The sequence below is a fragment of the Dasypus novemcinctus genome, chromosome 5, assembly GCF_030445035.2.
Source record: "Dasypus novemcinctus isolate mDasNov1 chromosome 5, mDasNov1.1.hap2, whole genome shotgun sequence".
Lineage (NCBI taxonomy): Eukaryota > Metazoa > Chordata > Mammalia > Cingulata > Dasypodidae > Dasypus > Dasypus novemcinctus.
In genome coordinates, this window is record NC_080677.1 from 168,075,636 (window position 1) to 168,094,670 (window position 19,035).

At 42.5% G+C, this 19,035-nt stretch overlaps 1 protein-coding gene across 4 annotated transcripts in view; it reads left to right on the plus strand.

The window, feature by feature from the left end:
- ITGA8 (integrin subunit alpha 8) overlaps positions 1-19,035 on the plus strand; it is a 172,949-nt gene that overhangs the window by 109,425 nt on the left and 44,489 nt on the right. For all 4 annotated transcript variants that reach the window (XM_058297921.2, XM_058297922.2, XM_058297924.2 and 1 more), the window contains 3 exons: positions 2,106-2,186; positions 10,651-10,756; positions 12,674-12,832. In XM_058297921.2, the coding sequence (XP_058153904.1) occupies positions 2,106-2,186; positions 10,651-10,756; positions 12,674-12,832 (346 nt within the window). The remainder of the gene's footprint in view (positions 1-2,105; positions 2,187-10,650; positions 10,757-12,673; positions 12,833-19,035) is intronic.

The window sequence follows — 19,035 nt, forward strand, 5'->3', positions numbered from 1 at the left end:
GATAGTCCCCTGGGCTCAAAAGCTTCCCAGGAATTCTCACTGCAGGAAATGAGCCTGGCATTTGGCTGTTTCTGTCTTTTATTTAATTTTTTAAGATTTATTTATTTCTCTCCCCTCCCCCCCCCGCCCCAGTTGTCTGTTCTCTGTGTCCATTTGCTGCATGTTCTTCTTTTTGTCCGCTTCTGTTGTCAGCGGCATGGGAATCTGTGTTTGTTTTTGTTGCGTCATCTTGCTGCATCAGCTCTGTGTGTGTGTGGCACCATTCCTGGGCAGGCTGCACTTTCTTTCACGCTGGGCGGCTCTCCTTACAGGGTGCACTTCTTGCACGTGGGGCTCCCCTACGTGGGGGGCACCCCTGCGTGACAGGGCAGTCCTCGCGCTCATCAGCACTGCGTGTGGGCCAGCTCCACATGGGTCAAGGAAGTCTGGGGTTTGAACCGTGGACCTCGCATGTGGTAGATGGATGCCTTATCCATTGCGCCAAGTCTGCTTCCCTGTTTCTGTCTTTTATGTGTATTTGCAGTTTAAGTTGCTGTATCGGTATAAACAACCAGCCAGGACTTTTATAAAGTGTGAGAGCAATTCTGTCTCCTCCTTTGAAAGCAAAATTTTGTCATATCCTTCCAACTCCCACTTTGGGAGGCCTCAAAAGAGAGTTAGAGCCACCCACTGCCCTCATCCCACGTTGAGCCTTCCCATTGACCTGTGAGAGATCCGATGACTTAAAAAGGAAGATTTCTCTTCTGAGTGAGACCTGAACACAAACATGACCTGGTAGCCTGGGGCATCCACGTCAGGTTTGCTCACAGTTGTCTGGTCCCTTGGGACTCGGGGCAGCTGGTGGCCCACCCAAAGCTTGTGGACCACGTTTGGTTTTCTTTTATTTATTTATTTAATCCCCTCCCCCCTCCCGGTTGTCTGTTCTTTGTGTCTATTTGCTGCGTCTTGTTTCTTTGTCTGCTTCTGTTGTCGTCAGCGGCACAGGAAGTGTGGGCGGCGCCATTCCTGGGCAGGCTGCACTTTCTTTCACGCTGGGCGGCTCTCCTTACGGGGCGTACTCCTTGCACATGGGGCTCCCCTACACGGGGGACACCCATGCGTGGCGCGGCACTCCTTGCACGCATCAGCACTGCGCATGGGCCAGATCCACACGGGTCAAGGAGGCCCGGGATTTGAACCGCGGACCTCCCATGTGGTAGACGGATGCCCTAACCACTGGGCCAAGTCCGTTTCCCACGTTTGGTTTTCTTTACAGTACTGGCTGCTTAACATGTGCATTTTTGAAAGTTAAATTTCCTACCTAACTGCATGTGCTTGAGAGAAAAAGTAGCAAATTTAAGAACAATTTTACCACTGTTTAAAGCAGTGCTATTAAAGACGTCTTCCGTTTGAGCCTTGAGTCCTGCATGGGCAGCTCTCGTCTCCCATCGCCTTGCTGCTGCTGCTGCCACTTCCTCTGGCTGTGGTTCTGTTCACGTCTAGGTCCCAGTCAGCCAGGGACGAGCCGTGAATGTGCAGCATGTATGTTCACAGTAACTTAGGAAATAAACCATAAGGAAGATAACCTTTCTGCCAAAACAATGTATGGTATGATGCATTCCAGAGCTAAAGAGAGAGGAAAAGGAAAAGGAATGAAAGATATCCACAGATCTCTTATATGCCACCCTGGACTTCCCAGGCCAGTTCTCCTCTTTGTTAGCATGGAGAATCCGCAGTTGGCTCTGCTGCCCTTTCCCATTTAATGGGCAATGAAGGCAATGCACAGATATGTGGGGAATTTGGCTGAGGTTGAGGCTGGAAAATTAACTCAGTGAGTGTTTGTTTGGTTTAGCCATCAAAACAAAAAAGGGCTAGCTGTTTTAGATATCTCCTGTATTTCCAGATGCTTTGTCTCTTCCTAGAAAGTTATTGTATGACTTTTGATCACTGGGAATCTTGACATTTCTGTTTACAAAGGGCTATGATTTTGTAGAATGAATATACCATCATTTTCTGAGTAATTAGGTTAATAATAGGTATGGTCTTTGTGATATTCAGAATGTTTTTGTGATCTTACATTGTGGTAAAATGTCAGAAAATATACTTAAATCATCACTGTGTTTCAGTTCCAACAAGGACAATCCAGACAGCAATTTTGTGAGCCTGCAAATCAACATCACTGCTGTAGCCCAAGTAGAAATAAGAGGGTGAGTACCAGCACAACATTTCAGTAGGTTAATAATAATTTTCTGGTATAAAGTTATGAAAAAATGCCCTTTGTTATAAGTGTCCATTCTTTTGTACCCATCATCTGCCTTCCATTGGAAAGCACAAGAAACCCTTTATCATAATTTACACTGAAGATCAGAAGCCAGATAAAATAGACAGCTATGTGATTGTCTGAAAGATTTACCTCTGCAACAATTGTTTCAACATAGGGAAAATTCAGCCTCACTGTACGGTACCTTAAGTTTGGCAAATAGCACTCTTAATTGTGAGGGTTGATAGGCGTCTACCTTTTATCCATTTTCCTTTTATCCTATGCTCTGATGACAGCACCAATTAGCAATCACTTGAGAAACAGGAGAAAAGTGGAAAAGGCAGAGCCAGAGAGGCTGAGCCCGGGGCAGAAGGACTCATCGTTACTTTTGTCATAAGTCTTGTTTCTTTGAAATGATCAGTGCTTGGCTGAAAATGCCAGCTGCTTGGTCCCTGGGCTCCACAAGTCCAGGCCCCTTCCTTTCCCTCTGTTCTGAGGGCCCTGCCCATCCCTAGGGTCCCTGTGCTCAGAGCCAGTGTCCACCGTGCTTTTCCCCTCCCCACCCCCCCGCTCTGACCCCAGGGTTAGTGGAGAGCAGTGCCGCCTGCACCCTTGGTCCCTTTCCCATGCCACCTCATGTCCATGCCCTGTAGCATGCACTAGTGCCCTCATGTTGGGATGAGGCGGCAGTGGTGCTGCAGTGCAGAGCTATGCCGCAGTGGCCCAGGGAGAGAACGCCAGGGTGCAAGGGCCAAGCATCTCCAGAGCCTGCGCCCTTGGAGGATTATGTGCACCTCCTGTGAGACCTACACAGAATCACACTTTATGGACCCACCTGATTTTTTCAGTCAGCCCTATGTTTTTGGAATTCTCCCACGTAATTACATGGCCGTAGATCTTTCATTTTAGTGACAGCATAATAAAACAATACACAACGAGACCCTGACTGGCTTACCCATTCTATTTGTGATGACCGTTCGGGGGGTCTCCTCTTTATTGTTCACAAACTTGCTTGTCCATGTCAGGTATATGCTTAGAAGTGGAATTTCAGGGTCCATGTACTCACTATGTAACTAGACTAAGTAATACCAAGCTATTTTTCAAAATAATTATACCAGAAGTGGATGAGCATCTCCACTATCAAACAGCCCAGTTTTCATTTTGAACCAGTCTGGTGGATGAGTAATATCTAGCTGAAGGTTTAATTTTCAGTTACCTAAGTTCTAAATGAGATCAGGCAGGTGTTTACATGTTTACTGACTTTTTATTCTTCCACTTCAGGGAAATCTCTGATATTTTTTTGTGCATATTTCTATTGAGGCTTGACTATTACTATGATTATTATTTCTGTGAGTCTTGTTATTACTTCCCAGGAATTCTTCTTATATTCTAGAGTCTAGACACACATCCTTTATCAGTTACAGTTTAGAAAATTGCAAATATCTTTTCACAATTTATAGAGTTTACATTTTGTTTAAATCCAGAGTTTACATTTTGTTTAAATTATTGCTGAGGAATAATTTGGTGACGGTTTGGAGAGTTGTGACCCCACCAGCTCCTTCAATAGAGAACAGTTCCATAAACCCCAGTCATTCCTCCCGCATCTTTCTTCTTAGTCGACACTCCCACCCCAGGATCTGGGAATCACTCATGTTTTCTGTCATTATAGTTTTGCCTTTTCCAGAATGTCGTATAAATGGGATCATACAGAGAGTTGTCTTGTGAGTACGGCTTCTTCCACTTAGCTTGGTGACTTTGAGAAACATCCTGTTCTCACATGTACCATTACCTCTTCCTCTATTGCTAAGAAGTATTCCAGTGTGCAGGGTAGCTACCATGTTCGTTTTCACCAGTTGATGGATCTTTGGTTGTTAGTTTGAGGCAATAAGGATAAGGCTCCTATAAACATTTGCGTACAGATCTTTGTTGGGACATATGTTTCCAAAAATGGAATAACTGAGTTGTATGCTAAGACACTGCCCAACTGTTATCCAGAGTGGCTGAGCCATTTCCATTGTGCATTCTCACTGGCACTGTATGGGAGTTGACCTGCATGCTTGCCGACACGTGGAGCTTGTTTTTTGTTTTTAACCATCGTAGTAGGTGTATAGAAGTATCTTGTGGTTTTATTTTGCTATGCATCTTACTTTATCTCATTTTTTAAAACAAACTTTATTCCTCCCCCCTGCCCATATCTCCCCCTTCTTGGTAACATCTAACCTTTTTTATCCTTATCCTTGTGAATTTTCTATTTCTGTCATTTCTTATGAGTGTCATCATACAAGTTGTGACCTTATTTGTTTTGCTTGTTTCACTGAGCATAGTGTTTACAGGTTTCTTCCATGTTGCAGCCTGTCTGGTAACTTCGATCTTTCTTATGGCTGAATAATACTCTATTGTGTGTATGCACCACATTTATTTTTTATCTGTGTGCTTATTTTATTTTATTTTTAAAAATTTGTTTATCCCATCCCCTTGTAGGGCTTGCTTGCTGTCTGCTCTCTGTGTCCATTCACTGTGTGCTCTTCTGTGCTTTTACTTGTCTCCCTTTTTGTTGCGTCACCTTGCTGAGCCAGCACTCCACAGTGCTTGTGGGCCAGTCGGCACTCTGTGGCACTTTTGGGCTGGCAGCGCTCCATGGTGTGTGGGTGAGCCTGCCTTCACAAGGAGGGCCCAGGATGCAAACCCCGGACCTCCCATATGGAAGATGGGAGCCCAACTGATTGAGCCACAGCTGCTTCCCTGCACCACATTTTGTCTATCCATTTGTTTGCTGATGGAAACTCACTTGGGTCTTTACAGCTTCTGGCTATTTTGAATAATGCTGCTATAAACACTGGTGTGCGAGTGTCTGTTTTGAGACCCTGTTTTCACTCTCTTTGAATATATATCTAGAAGTGGTATTTCCAGGTCAAATGATAGTTCTACATTTAACTTTTAGAAAAACTAGTCTATTGCTTTCTACAGGGGCTGAACCATTTTACATTTCCACCAACAAGGCACTAGAGTTCCTATTTATCTGTGTCCTCACCAACATTTTTATTTTTATTAAAAAAAAAATAATAGCTATCTTTGTGGGTGTGAAGTGGTAACTCATTGTGATTTCGATTCACATTTCCCTAATGGCTAAAATGTTGAGCATTTTTCATGTGTTTTTTTGGCCATTTGTATATCTTTTATTAGAGAAATGTCTATTCAATTCTTTTGCCCGTTTTAAAAATTGAGATGTTTGTGTTTTTGTTGTTGCATTGTAGAAGTTCTTTATATGTTTTGGATATTAAACCCTTACCTGATAGATGGTTTGGAACTCTTGTCTCCCATTCTGTAGGCTGTCTTTTTCACTTTCTTGGTAATGTTCTTTGATGCATGAAATATTTCAATTTTCATGAAATCAATTTAGCTATTGTTTCTTTTGTTGCTTTTATTTTGGGTATAATATCTAAGAATCCATTGCCAAATCCCAAGTCATGAATATTTGCCTGTATGTTATCTTCTAAGATTTTTATAGTTTTAACTCATATTTAGGTTCTTGATCCATTTTGAGTTGATTTTTGTATAAGGAGTGAGGTCGGGGTCTAACTTCATTCCTTTGTATATGGATTCCACTTTTCCCAATACCATTTGTTGAAGAGACTGTTCTTTCCCCACTGCATGCACTTAGCACCCTCGTCAAAGCTCAATTTGCCATCAATGTATGGGTCTATTTCTGGACTTTCAATCTGTTCCACTGGTTTATTTGTCTGTTTTTGCATCCAGTACCACATTGTTTCGATTACTGTCACTTTGTAATACAAAATCAGGAAACACGAATCCTCCAATCTCCTTTTAAAAGATTGTGTTGATTATTCAAGCCCATATCAATTTGAGAATTGATTTTTCCATTTTTTGAAAAATAAATGCTACTGGAATTTTATAGAAATTACATTGAGTGTAAATATTTCTTTGGGTAACAGTGACATATTAACAATGTTAACTCTTCCGGTCCGTGACCATGGTGTGCCTTGCCGGTATTTAAGTCTTCTTAAATTTCATTCAGCAGTGTTTTGTAGTTTTCAGTATAGAAATTTTTTGCATCCTTAGTTAAATTTATTCCTAGATTATTCTTTTAATGCTATTGTATGTGGAATTGTTTTCCATTGGTTGTTTAAGTGTGTGCTCTTTAACTTTTATATATTTGTAAATTTTCCAGTTTTCCATCTGTTATTGATTTCTAGCTTCATTCTGTTGTGGTCAGAGAGATTATCTCTTATGATTTCAATATTTTAAAATTTATTTAGACCTTTCTTGTGCCCCAGCATGTAATGTCTCCTAGAGAATGATCTCCTTGTGCACTTGAAAAGAATATGTATTCTGCTGTTTGGGGGTAAAGCGGTATATATGTCAGTTAGATATAGGGTTTATAGTGCTGCTCAGGTCTTCTATTTCCTTATTGATTTTCTGTTTAGATGTTCTATCCAGCATTGGAAGTAAATCTTCAATTATTATGGTAGATTGTTTTTCCCTTCAAGTCTATGAAGGTTTGCTTCATATATTTTGGCACTCTGTGATTAGGTGTGTATATATTTATAATTGAGAAATCTTGTTGAATCAACCATTTTATCAGTATATAATGTCTTTCTTGGTCTCTTGTAACAACTTTTAACTTAGTCTATTTTGCCTGATATTAATATAGCCAATTCCTGCTCTCTCTTGATTATTATTTGCATGAAAATTTTTTTCTTCTTTTCATTTTCAACCTATATGTGTCTATGGATCTAAGATGGGTCTCTGGGAAACAGGATATAGTTGGGTCATGTTTCTTTATTCATTCTGCCAATATCTGCCTTTTGATTGGAGAGTTCAATCAATTTACATTTAAGAAAATTACTATTAAGGCAAGGCTTCTGCCAATTTGCTAATACTTTTTGCTTCTCTTACTGTTTTTAAGATTTTGTCTTTATCCTTGGCACTGCACAGTTTGATCATAATATGTCTCAGTTTAGATCTGTTTGGGTTCATCCTGCTTGACTTGGATTAGCATATTAATATCATCAAATATTTCTTAAAAAAAATTTATTTTGGTCCTTTATCTTTCTCGTCTCCTTCTGGAACTCCTATGGTGCATGTGTTGATATGTTTGATGGTATCCCACAGCTTCCTCAGGCTCTGTTGAGACTCCTCAACCTGGACAATTTCAATTGTTTCGTGTTTGGGTGTTGATCCTCTCTTTTGCTTCCTCCAATCTGCTCTTGAACATTTCACTTCATATGTTGTACTTTTCAGTTCCAGAATTTCCATTCAGTTCTTTTTTATCACTTGTATCTCATAACTGATATTCTCTTTATGTCCACATATTGTTTTCCTGATTTCCTTTAGTTCACTGATCCTTTAAGAGAGTTGTTCTAAGATTTTTTATTAATAATTCCAGAGACTGAGTTTTCTTCAAAGTATTTTCTGTCAAATTCTTTTTTCTCTTTGGTTAGGCCATACTTTCCTGTCTCCTTGTATGCTTTGTAATTTTTACTTGAGATCTGGACATTCTGAATTTTGTATTGTGCTCACTCTGAAAATCTAGTTCTTCCACTCTTCAGTCTGCCAGACTAAGAAGAAGAGAAAGGGAGGGAGGGACAGAGGAAGGAAGGAAGGAGAGGGAGGGGGGGAAGAAGGAGAAAAGAATAAAAGATAGGAAAGAAAGTGAGAGAGGAAAAACAAGGAAACAAATTACTAACAAATGGACCAAAAACAAACAACAACACCAACAACAAAAGAGGGGGTTGGGTAAGGAGGTTTGCTGCTTCTCCAAGTATCTTGTTATGTGCTGGTAGAAAGCCAGAAGCTGCTGCTCTTGAGGCCGAAACCTAGGCCGATATCCCTGCTCATCCCTCAGCGATCTACTCAATCAAAAAATATAAAACAGAAAGATACAAAAACAACCAACCCAAAATAATGATAAAAAGAAGAGGTACATTGGCTCTTTATGTCCCTGTAGATGGTGGTTTAAGGCCAGAAGACACTGCTTCCATCTGTGCTGGACCCTCAGGGATCCACTAGAATAAATGGCTAGAGAGAGAGAGAGAAGAAACCCAGAAATGAGAAAGTGCACTGTGTCTCTAAGCCTGGCGGGTGCTCCTCTGAGGCCAGAAGCTGGTTCGGCAGAGAGAGCTGAGACCCAGTCCAGACTCTCTGCCATGCCCTCCGGGGTCTGCCAGCCCTGGAAATGCCCACACAAAGAAGAAGGAAAGAAACAGCCAAAGATGGACTAGCTCTTTTTTTCCCCTCTCTCTTTATTTTTTTTTAAATGTTACATTAAAAAATATAAGAGGTCCCCACATACCCCCACCCTCCCTCACCCCACTCCTCCCACATCAACAGCTTCTTTCATCATCATGGCACATTCATTGCATTTGATGAATACATTTTGCAGCACTGCTGCACCACATGGATAATGGTTTATGTTGTAGTTTACACTCTCCCTGAGTCCACCCAGTGGACCATGGCAGGACAAACAATGTCCAGCATCTGTCCCTGCAGTACCACCCAGGACAACTCCAAGTCCTGAAAATGCTCCCACATCATATCTCTTCTTCCCTCTCCCTACCCTCAGCAGCTACCATGGTCACTTTTTCCACATCAATGCCACAATTTCTTCCATTACTAATCACAATAGTTCCATAGTAGAATATAAGTAAGTCCACTCCAATTCGTACTCTATTCCTCCATCCCATGGACCCTTTTGACGTCCAGCTGCATTCTGGTAAGAGGTTCGAGGAGCTCCTTCCCAAGAGCCAGCTTCTTGGCTGGCCTCACGGACCCCCTACACCAACCTCAACCCTTAACTCTCAGAGAAGGAAGTTTCCTCTGCCTGCCCTGGCCCCAGCAGCCACTCCTGGACTCCTCTGCATTGCTACAGCAACAGCCACTTCTGCAGCCACTGCCATGGTGCTGAAGTAAGAGCTGGTTGCTAATTCCCACTTTTACTTACAAATGCTGAACTCTTAGCAACCTCTCGCTTCCTATTCTGAATGTCCAGTTTAGTTCCAGGGTTACCATCTAGTTAATCAAATTTTCTTTTTGTAGGTCTTTCATTTTCCTAGACTTAGAGAACTTCCTACTCCACCTTTTGCCCTCACTGTGACTTAAATGTGCATTTGCCTATTGACTAAGGATGTTGAGCATCTTTGAAGTGCTTATTTGCTATCAGTGTCTCTTTTGTGCGTTGTCTTCAAATATTTTGCCCATTTACTATTAAGTCTTTATTGTTGAGTTCTGAAAATTCTGTATATATTTTGGATACAACGTATTTATCAGTATTATTTAATATTGTATCTCGCAAATATTTTCTCCAAGTCTGTGGTTTGGCTATTTATTTTTTAAAAAGTATCATTGAAAGAGCAAAAGTTTTTACTTTGATGAAGTCCAATTTAATAGGTTTTATGGTTTGTGCTTATCCAAGATCACAAAGATTTTCTCCTTTTTTTTCCTAGAAGTTTTATAGTTTTAGGTTTTATATTACATCTAGGTCTAGTTTTAGGTTTTGTATTACATCTAGGTCTAATTGTCGAGGTTCTTTTTTCTTTTTTAATATGATTATACAGATGTTCCAGTACCATTTGTTGAAAAGACTGTCCTTTCCCCCCTGAATTACATTGTTACCTTTGTCAAAAATCAGTTGTGCATACAGGAGGGTCTCTTTCTGGACTTTCCTTTTATTTCCATTCATCTACATTCATAATAAGTCTTGAAATCCAGTAGTAGATCCTGAGATCTTGCTAAATTCATGCTTAATTTCTGGTGACTTTTTGGGTTTGATTCCTTCGGATCTTCTACAAAAGGATCATGTTGTCTGTAAATAAAGACAGTTTCATTTCTTTCTGTCTAATCTGTATGCACTTTATTTCTTTTTCTTCCTTTCTTGCATAGATGAGATGTCTGTGCGAGAATGGGGGAGCTGTGGATGTGTACAGCTTTGACTTCCTTGTCTGGAATCTTTTACTAGAAACTGTTTCTTTATTACTACTGGACATTAACACACCCCATGCAAGGCTAGATTTTTAACCTGTTTCTTATTATGGTTAAAAGCAGAATTATATGTGCTGCACACACACATGCATATGTGCACACACATGGGTGCATGTCTTCATCTTGGTCTAGGAACCCTGTTCTGTCCCCTAGTTGCCAAGTGATTGATGCTGTAAAGTAGCATGTAAAGTCTCTGGGTTGAGACCAGGAAGTGAGAAGAGCCTGAGGTACATGCTTCAGAGCCTTCTCCATCACCTGTTTTTACCATCAGCATTTCTTTCCATGTAGGCAATATCTACTCAAATAATTGAGAGCCACTTTTCATTTCTCCTTCTGGTGTTAGTGGCCTGTATACTATGGACTCGTCTTCCAAGTGGCACCATCCTCAATTCACACGACTCTCTGCATTTCAGGGTTTCCCACCCCCCACAAATCATCTTGCCCGTTCACAACTGGGACCCTGAAGAGGAGCCCCGCAAAGAAGAGGGAGTTGGACCTTTGGTGGAGCATGTCTATGAGGTAGTCATTGTCCATGTTGGTGTTGTTTTCAGTGTGCTCTTATGTGCCTGACTAATAATCTCTCCTCAGCACTTTGGAGACACTACCCAGGCCCTCCCTTTGTCTGCTTCTGAGACTCATGCTGCCATGGTGGACAGAGGAGGGCACCCTGTTAGGCAGCCTCATATGTGGCCATTTGTTCCTCACTGGGGAGAACCATTCTATCATGAGAAAACTTTTTATCTTGTTACTATTCTTTTAAAAGTTTCTATATTTATTTCCTCTCTTTTTAATACTAGGACAGTTTAAGCATAAAAACTTACTAGACCCTAGGATTTATTTGATTTTTTCCTCCCCTTCAGATATCCTTAAAACCCACCCATCTCTTAAACTTATGGCCAACCAGAAGGCACCTGACAGAGAAGTTTCTAAGAATTGTTCACCATTCTACTGAAGCAGTGCTCCGATAAAGTATAAGATGAGATAAGATCAGAGTAATTGTACTGGTCATTCAGATAACTTGAATTAGAAATGAATAATTTATTCTCATACTTTTAATAATTGCTTGATTGGTAAAATATGTTTCCAGAAGCAAACCAGCACATGGGACAGCCCTGATGATTGTTCCCTACCTCAAGGGCTGAATTAGGAATAGGGAAAACAGTTCTCCATACATTATTGGAAGCACTTAAATTTTTTACACTTAGAAAGCAGATGATATGTCAAGAGTTAGTTTAGTAGTTGTTAGCTTGTTTTTAACGAAGTCAGTGCTACCACAGAGTAGTTACTAATATTCCTTTCCAGGGGGCCAGGAGTGGACTTGGGCCACTTGTTCTGGGTGGGGCCTTCTCGATTAATGCCTTCTGCCCCTTCCTATGTAACTCATGCCACTGGCCCTTCTCAAAATTCTGCCTGTTTTTAGCCCTTCACTATAAGAGGCAAGAGCGGCATCCTCTAAGGTTAGCATTAAAGCCACCTGAGCCCTGGTGAGCTCTTCACATCGTGGGGAAGAAGCACCCGTTCCTGCGCGGTGTCAGCATGAGAATGGCTCAGCCTGTGGCTCAGAACCAGCCCTGGCCCTTGCTGGACCAAAGCTTTGCCTTAAGCTCTCAAGATAGCAGGACAACAAAATTCCCAAGGCCTCTCAGGATTAAGAGCTTCACTGGGAAAATGCTGTAAAGTAATTTATTTAAAGGTTTTCCGCATTGGTTTCTACTTAAGAATGATGAAACTTTAAAATATGGAACATATTCAAACTCAGTCATCTTCATGGCAGTGCTGCATTTAATCTTAGCATCAACAGATCTTAAAAAGTTTAGGATAAGCTCTCAGTAATGCCAAAAGCAATAGTCAAATGTTTTTGACATGGTAAATCTCATATCTCAAAATATGCTATATCACCAGATATCACACTGCTTTTGTGATGTGAATTAAATGGGCCACCAAAATAAGCAGAAACAATTTAAAATTGTTTATTGATCATTAATTTCAGAAGTGTGAAAAATGATAAGAGGGTCCTGTTGACTTTTAAGTGAAGTTTAAAAAATGCAATAAATATAAATATGCTAAGTGTTTTATGGAAGCTTTTTGTCCTCCAAGTACAGACTCAGGTGTTAAAAGCCCACGTCCTTATGAGGTGGCCTGCCTTCCTGGAGATGTGCTGGCTACAACAGGAGGGGCTCTGCTCCCAGGGATGTGCTCGGTACCTGCAGCGAGGGCCACCCTGGGGCGGAACGCGTGGTGGCTCGCAGTGGACCCAAGTCCTAGTTGGGTTAAAGCACAGCAAAGCCCACTCTAAGCCAGCGTCGCAGTGGTTTTTAGGTGGAAGAGCCTTCACTTCCAGCCGTCACAGCACACCAGAGACTTCAGTTCTTATAGCCACGACCGTATTCCTGTAATTTGCACACTCCCTCCTTACAGCACCTTCCTTGCTTGCAGCTGCACAACGCTGGGCCCAGCTCCATCAGGGACACCCGCCTGGAGGTGGGCTGGCCGCTTTCTTTCCGGGGCGAGTTTCTCCTCTACATTTTCCATATTGAAACTCTGGGACCTCTTCAGTGTCAAACAAATCCTGACATCAACCCACAGGATATAAAGGTAGGAGTCCATTCCAAACTGTGGCTTTTTTTATGGTAAGGAAAACAAAACAAACAAAACCCAGCAGCTTATAAGAAGCTTAGTAATTATAAAAATAAATTACTTCGTTGAGAATTGATCACATTTTTTCTTAATATCACAGTAAAAATGCCAAACCTAATTTAAAATATCACTCCTAGAAAACTTAAATTTCTCTTAATTTTATTGCTCATGATAAAATGCTACAGGTAGAGGTTAACTGCTAAATTTAGCCCATTTCAACATGGAGCTGCTATACACGGTTTGATTAGTAAAAACCAGTAAATGCATAGACTTGTTAAATTTTGGAGGATTTATACAAAATGCTATTTTAAAAGAATTTTTGGTTTATTGCCAAGATATGAGGATTCAGGGTCCTAACAATGCCAGAGGCCATCGAATGTCCTGGGAATGGTCAGGCTGGGCCATTCTTCAGTGACACTGAGAGGAAAGCCAAGCGCCGGCTTCCTTCTCTCTACAGGCGTCTAATCCCGTGGGCGTCTGCCAGAGTCAGGTTCAGAGTCTCGGGCTGACCAGGACCTGAGACCCTGCCACTCCACCATGCCCGCATGTCCAGATGTGCATGCAGCTGGTCTGCAGCCACACTTGCGTCCACAACGAGCTCAGGTGTCCACAGGGCCGGGGTCCATTCAATGAAAGTCCAAACTTGGCTTGAAGGGAAGAAATGAATTAGTGTAAGCCCTCGGAAACGCCCATTTGTAATACAGAAATCCTCCCAACCCTGCTGATCAGGTGTTCTCAACCAAGCACGTCTTCAGGTAAGGAAGCACACTCCCCCAGCGTCTGCAGGCCAGCGCTTCTGCTGGAAAGGCGGCGGAACGCCCTCTCCAGGACACAGGCCAGCCCGCGGCTGCCGGCTACGGGCACCAGAGCCCAGCATGACTTCTGTGTAGAAAGAGGAAAACTAAGAGGGAGTTCAATATTGAAGGACTTGTGGAGCAACAGGCCTCCTTTATGGAGAAACAATAAATAAGGCCACTTTTATTATGCAAAATTATGGAAAGTACTTCCTCCCTGGATTTGTTTCCCATTTCCTCTTTCTTTGCTCTTCATTGAAATGATTTTAATGTCTTTAAGGACAGTAACTTATAAAATGGCATCTTTAGATATTAATGTACAACATTTAAGTAATTAAATTCCTGGGTGTGCCTGCCCTAGATTAAACCCACTTGGACTGTGGTTGTAGAATCAGATGCACGATTTTGCAGAAAGCATTCAACTCTGAGTGTGATGTTTACTTTATATCTGACAGTGTTTACATATGTGTGTATATATTAGGTGACTTGTTTAATGTGTGCCATGTTGGTTGGACTTCTTTGTTGCAATTTAGCAGTGACAGATAGATGACTTGCTCACAGGGTCCTGCTAACTGAGTGGTAGCATCTACAAGCCCCTGGTCTTGCCTGACCCACTCACTCCTAAAGATAGAGACTTGGATTAAAAGTCTGAGATGAACATTTTTAAAAAATGCAACTTAATTTTGCTTATTTTACAAACCTCTCAATCTGTGGAAACTTGATGTAAGAATATTTGAGTGCAATATGAAGTAATACATCTCTAAAGTAATAAATCATAAGGATAATTTTTAAAATCTGAAATTGTGAAAGAGTTGAAATGTTATTGTTTTCAAGTTCTTGAAGTGCTTTTACCTATATTTAAGTGTGGCTCAGAAAATCTAAGAAATCTTTTTGCCAATAAATAGATGATTAAAAACACTATCAGTGTATTTTATATTAGTGACTATAAAAAACTAAGGGTACTTGAAAATTATTTTCCTCTTAAAATATTAAGTGATTCTTGGGGAAGCCACTGTTGATTTATTTAGCAATTAATTTCTTCCCAGCTAATGCAAAATAAACAGCTTGCTTTTATTCTATTCTGTGCATGAAATGTGAATTGGAAATTAACAAAAAACAATTTATTTTTTAACAGAATAGGTCTGAAAACTTTCAAATTTAAATATCAATTTCAGATTCTTTACACCAAAACTTTACTGCTTTCTAAAGAAAAGTATATTTGGAGTCTAGGTCACCTTAATTTTAGTAAGAAGCAAAGAGAAGGTAGATTTAGTAAAAAGAACAGGGCGGCAGAAATTTATGTAGGCAGGTATTAAATTCCATTTAAAGTCTTATCCAGTGAGTGGAGTAAGGTTAAAACCCTGTGCTGTTTGGCTCTACCGTCTTTAATTCTGGAGCAATAGGGACCGGTGCCCTTGAGAGGTCCATATCCTCAGCGGTTCTCTGCAGGCCGTCGGCCTTTCCGAGGACACTCCATGGGCAGCACAGCCCTGGCACAGGGCGTCTGTCCACCGCTGGTCTCCTTAAGGGACTTGGACTGTTGCCTCCAAGGTTTCCTCCATGCCCATTCTGTTCATGTCCTGTTGGCAAAATCCCTTTTTCTTCTGTTCTCACACTTTTTTGAGGCAACTTCTCCCCCTCAGATACATCCTCAGTTTTGCTGAAAATATCTCTGTCCTCATCACCTTTGCCCAACACTCACAGGTTTCTAAGGAAACTTGCTTAAGAAAAAGAAACTGTCCAGATTTCCTTAGAGATATTTTCATGGCCATCCGCTAAGAAAGAGCACAACCACCAATTCTGAAGTGTCTCAGAATCTCCACAAAGGCTGCGTACTTTCCCACTCTCTCAGATTAAACCTATTTCCACCTGTCAGTGTTTAGTATAATGGTTTTTTCTAACGTCCAGTCAACAGTCTTGGGTGTTGGGTTTTCTGTGGCAAGTGCATGGTTTCATGGCACGTGGCCCTGCTGAGGATGGAATTGGTTTTGGCCGAGCCACACTAATGACCTCGTCTCCAAGGAGAAGAGTGTTCTGAACGCCAGCCGACACCTTCGGGAACAGCCCCGTGAACTGGGGGTGCACTCCAAGCGTGACCCTTCCCACGTGCGCGCCAGCGACCAGGGCCTGGGCGGGGGGTTCAGCTCCACAGCAGCCGCCGGCTCAGCCCCTCGCCCAGCGAGTCCACCCCTGTCCCAGCGGGGGTGGAAGCCCCCACTCAGGCGTCCTGATTAAGACCCGGCTTCAGGGACGTCCCTCAGCCCGGCTCCCCGAAGCGGCAAGGGCAGGGGGACAGTGGAGACGCGGCCAAAGGAGAGCAGCCAGGCTGGCACCGAGGACCGTGGCTGCCGTGGCTCTGGCTCGCCCACCCGCCTCCTCTCTCGCCTCCCCGCTTCCTGTCCCTCACAGGATGGCTCCCTCTCAAGTGCACAGACCCATCCATCTACTGTAAGCATAGGGTGAAAGCAGAGACTCCAGAAGTGCCGCCTTCAGACTTCAGAGACCAGGTCGGCGGTGGGGTTCGAGGTGGCTTTGCCTTCACTTCCTGACTCTGAAACGTTCCACTGTTGGCAGCACTTAGACTAAGCCATTAAACTAATCTGTGCCAGCTCCTTCTTGGAATACAATTTTAGAGTTGAGCAAAAAATTTCTCAGCCTCCTGATGCCAGTAAAGTCCTGATTTTGAACTACCAATTTTCAACTTTGGGTAATTCACACTGGCTGCAATCTCTACCTAAGATGAGGTCGAAAAGTAAACCTTCCTATGGAACTGCCGCTTCATACAGATAAGGACTTGTTAAAAAAGGGGCAGGTTTTGTGAGCATCAGCGAGCGTGCATGGTGAGGAAGGGCCATGGCGTTTGAGTCTGCCCAGGAGCAGGGAGCCCAGAACCTTGATGTGAACCGCGCCAAGATTACGATCCTGCCTGCTTGGCCTGAGCTGAAGACAGAAGATTCCCCGCAAAGTGGTCTGAAGGGACCGGACTGGGGAGAGCTTAGCAAGAGGCAAGATGGTGCAGCTGAAGAGTCGTCTCTGGAGCCCTGGAGAGCAGAGGCCACCACTGAGAACTGGGCTGTTTAACAAGACAGACCCACAGAAATCCAAACTACACCAGAAACAGCTTGTCAAGGCTCAGGGTCCTGCAAACGGTTGTTTGAAACCAGTGGGCATACAGACTGTGCCTTGGCTTGGCAAATGCACATCAGTTTTTTTGCTTTACCCTTAGGAGTACTTTGTGCTTTTCTAACTCTACTGTTCTCATTAATTCAGAAAGCAGGCACACTTGAACTTCTTAGATCAACAGCTGCCAGGCTCGTTCTCTTTCCTACTTTATGCACACCACATGCACACACACACAGAAACATGCATGCACACATATGCTTGCATGCACACATGCAATGCATGCTCACACACAGACACACATGCATGCGCCCACACATGTGCACACACATGCATACATGCAGACACACATGCACGCACGAATGCATGCACATAAAACATGCACACACGAACATGTACATATGCACACAACTGTACATATGCACATGCACATACATGCACGCACACACACGCACACAGACTTGCACACACCCATGAATGCACACACATACACAAAGCTACACATGTGTGCACACATGCATGTACACATATACATGTATGCACATGCATGCATATCAATGTAAACAGAAGAAGGCCGTCTAGTATATCTTTTAGGATACTGCAATTTCTTTTCATTCTTTTTGGAATTGCTTGGAGGGCCCTGAACAGGTGGAACAGCTGGTTACCTCAAAGCCGAGGGATTTTTGATGCCTTTGACTTGCCTCTTAACACAAGCTTTCCCTACAACTCCTTTAGGGGAAAATCTGGCTGCTCAGTGTTTCAGAAAGTCATATCAGGAGATTAATACCCACGTGTAGTATTTTCTCCTCTCCATTTGTGATGCTTTGGTGACAGTCATTGCTTGCTCCCAGGTTTGCCCTCCTCCCCCAGCCGTGTGCAGGCACCCCCTTTCCATCCCTCCTTCCCTGCCCCTCTCTCCAACTCCCTCTGTGTCTCTCTGCTTTGTTTTCGGAATGTTCCCTCTGATAGAGGAATTTTGTCCATATCTTACTTTCAACGGTGTCTGTAGGTCCAATTCTCAGCTACCAGAGAGAGAAAATATCCTCTGGGCCATTTTCTTTTCGCCACTGCTAAGCTCACTGGGACTGAGTAAGGGACTGGGACGTGGCTCAGCAGGTCCAAGATGGAAGTTTCCTACCAGATACTTTTCTTTCTCTTTGATTCAGCTTTTGTAAAAAAATTTTGGCCAATCTCTACCATCCTGCAGAGCTCCAAGCAAGTGGAATATGTCCTTTTATTTTCTGAATCTCTGGGGAGGTTTTTTCAGAGAACGTCTTACATTACTATATTGATGATGTCACCTGAGAAGTTCAAGAGTTCTCTGCTAAAAACATTCTTGTTTTCTTTTGCTTTCTTTTGATGCTTTCTTATTAAGGCATGAGTTGTTTCTCATCTCTGAACTATTGGGTTTTACTTCAATATGAGAATGTGTAAGGATTCAATTTCATACTTTTTCAAATGATTATCTAGTTGTCTAAACCCATTCGCTCTTTAGCTGCTGCAGTTTGATTTCCATCTGTATCCATCCCCTGCTTTAAAAAAGGCTCCCTTTGTTTTTTGTTTGACACACTGCTTGTGCACTGTCTGTGCACCCCTTCTCTACCCTACAGCATTTGATGTACTTGGTCATGCATGATTTTAGAAATTCTCTTCCTTAGTCAACTGTGGCACCACACTTTCCTGGGTTCCTCCTACATTTGATCTCCCCATCAATTTTCCTCACTGGATCTTATTTCTCTCCCTGTTTGCTGGTATTTCCTATGGTGCTATATGTGACTTTTCATCTGATGCCTTCACTGGAGAGCTCAGGCAAATGAGCGGAAAGTGTGGTATAGCTTGGCAGACACTGCTGGGGAACAGGGCAGGCCTATTGGGGTACACTGCAGCAGGGAGATCAATTCCACCTGTAGAAGAACAGAAATCCAGGGGCCCCTGGCAAGAGGTGAGCGGGGTCCAGAGGCAGAGGCCAGTGTGAAGAAGGCTATGGCTGGCTTAGGCATCTGGGCTTGGTCCTTCTGTGCATAAGTAGATTGTTCTGGATACTTAGGACATCTGAGCATTATCCTTTCAATTTCATGTGCATCCTACATTGAAATGTAGGGTTTTTGTTTATTCCACAGAGATGAGCATACTTTTTTGCTCCCGGGATAACAAAGAGAAACTAAAAGAATATGCTTCTCAGCAGGGAGAAAATTAGGTTTTTATATTGAGTCTAAATTTAATCCTTAGAAACTTTGATTGAAATAA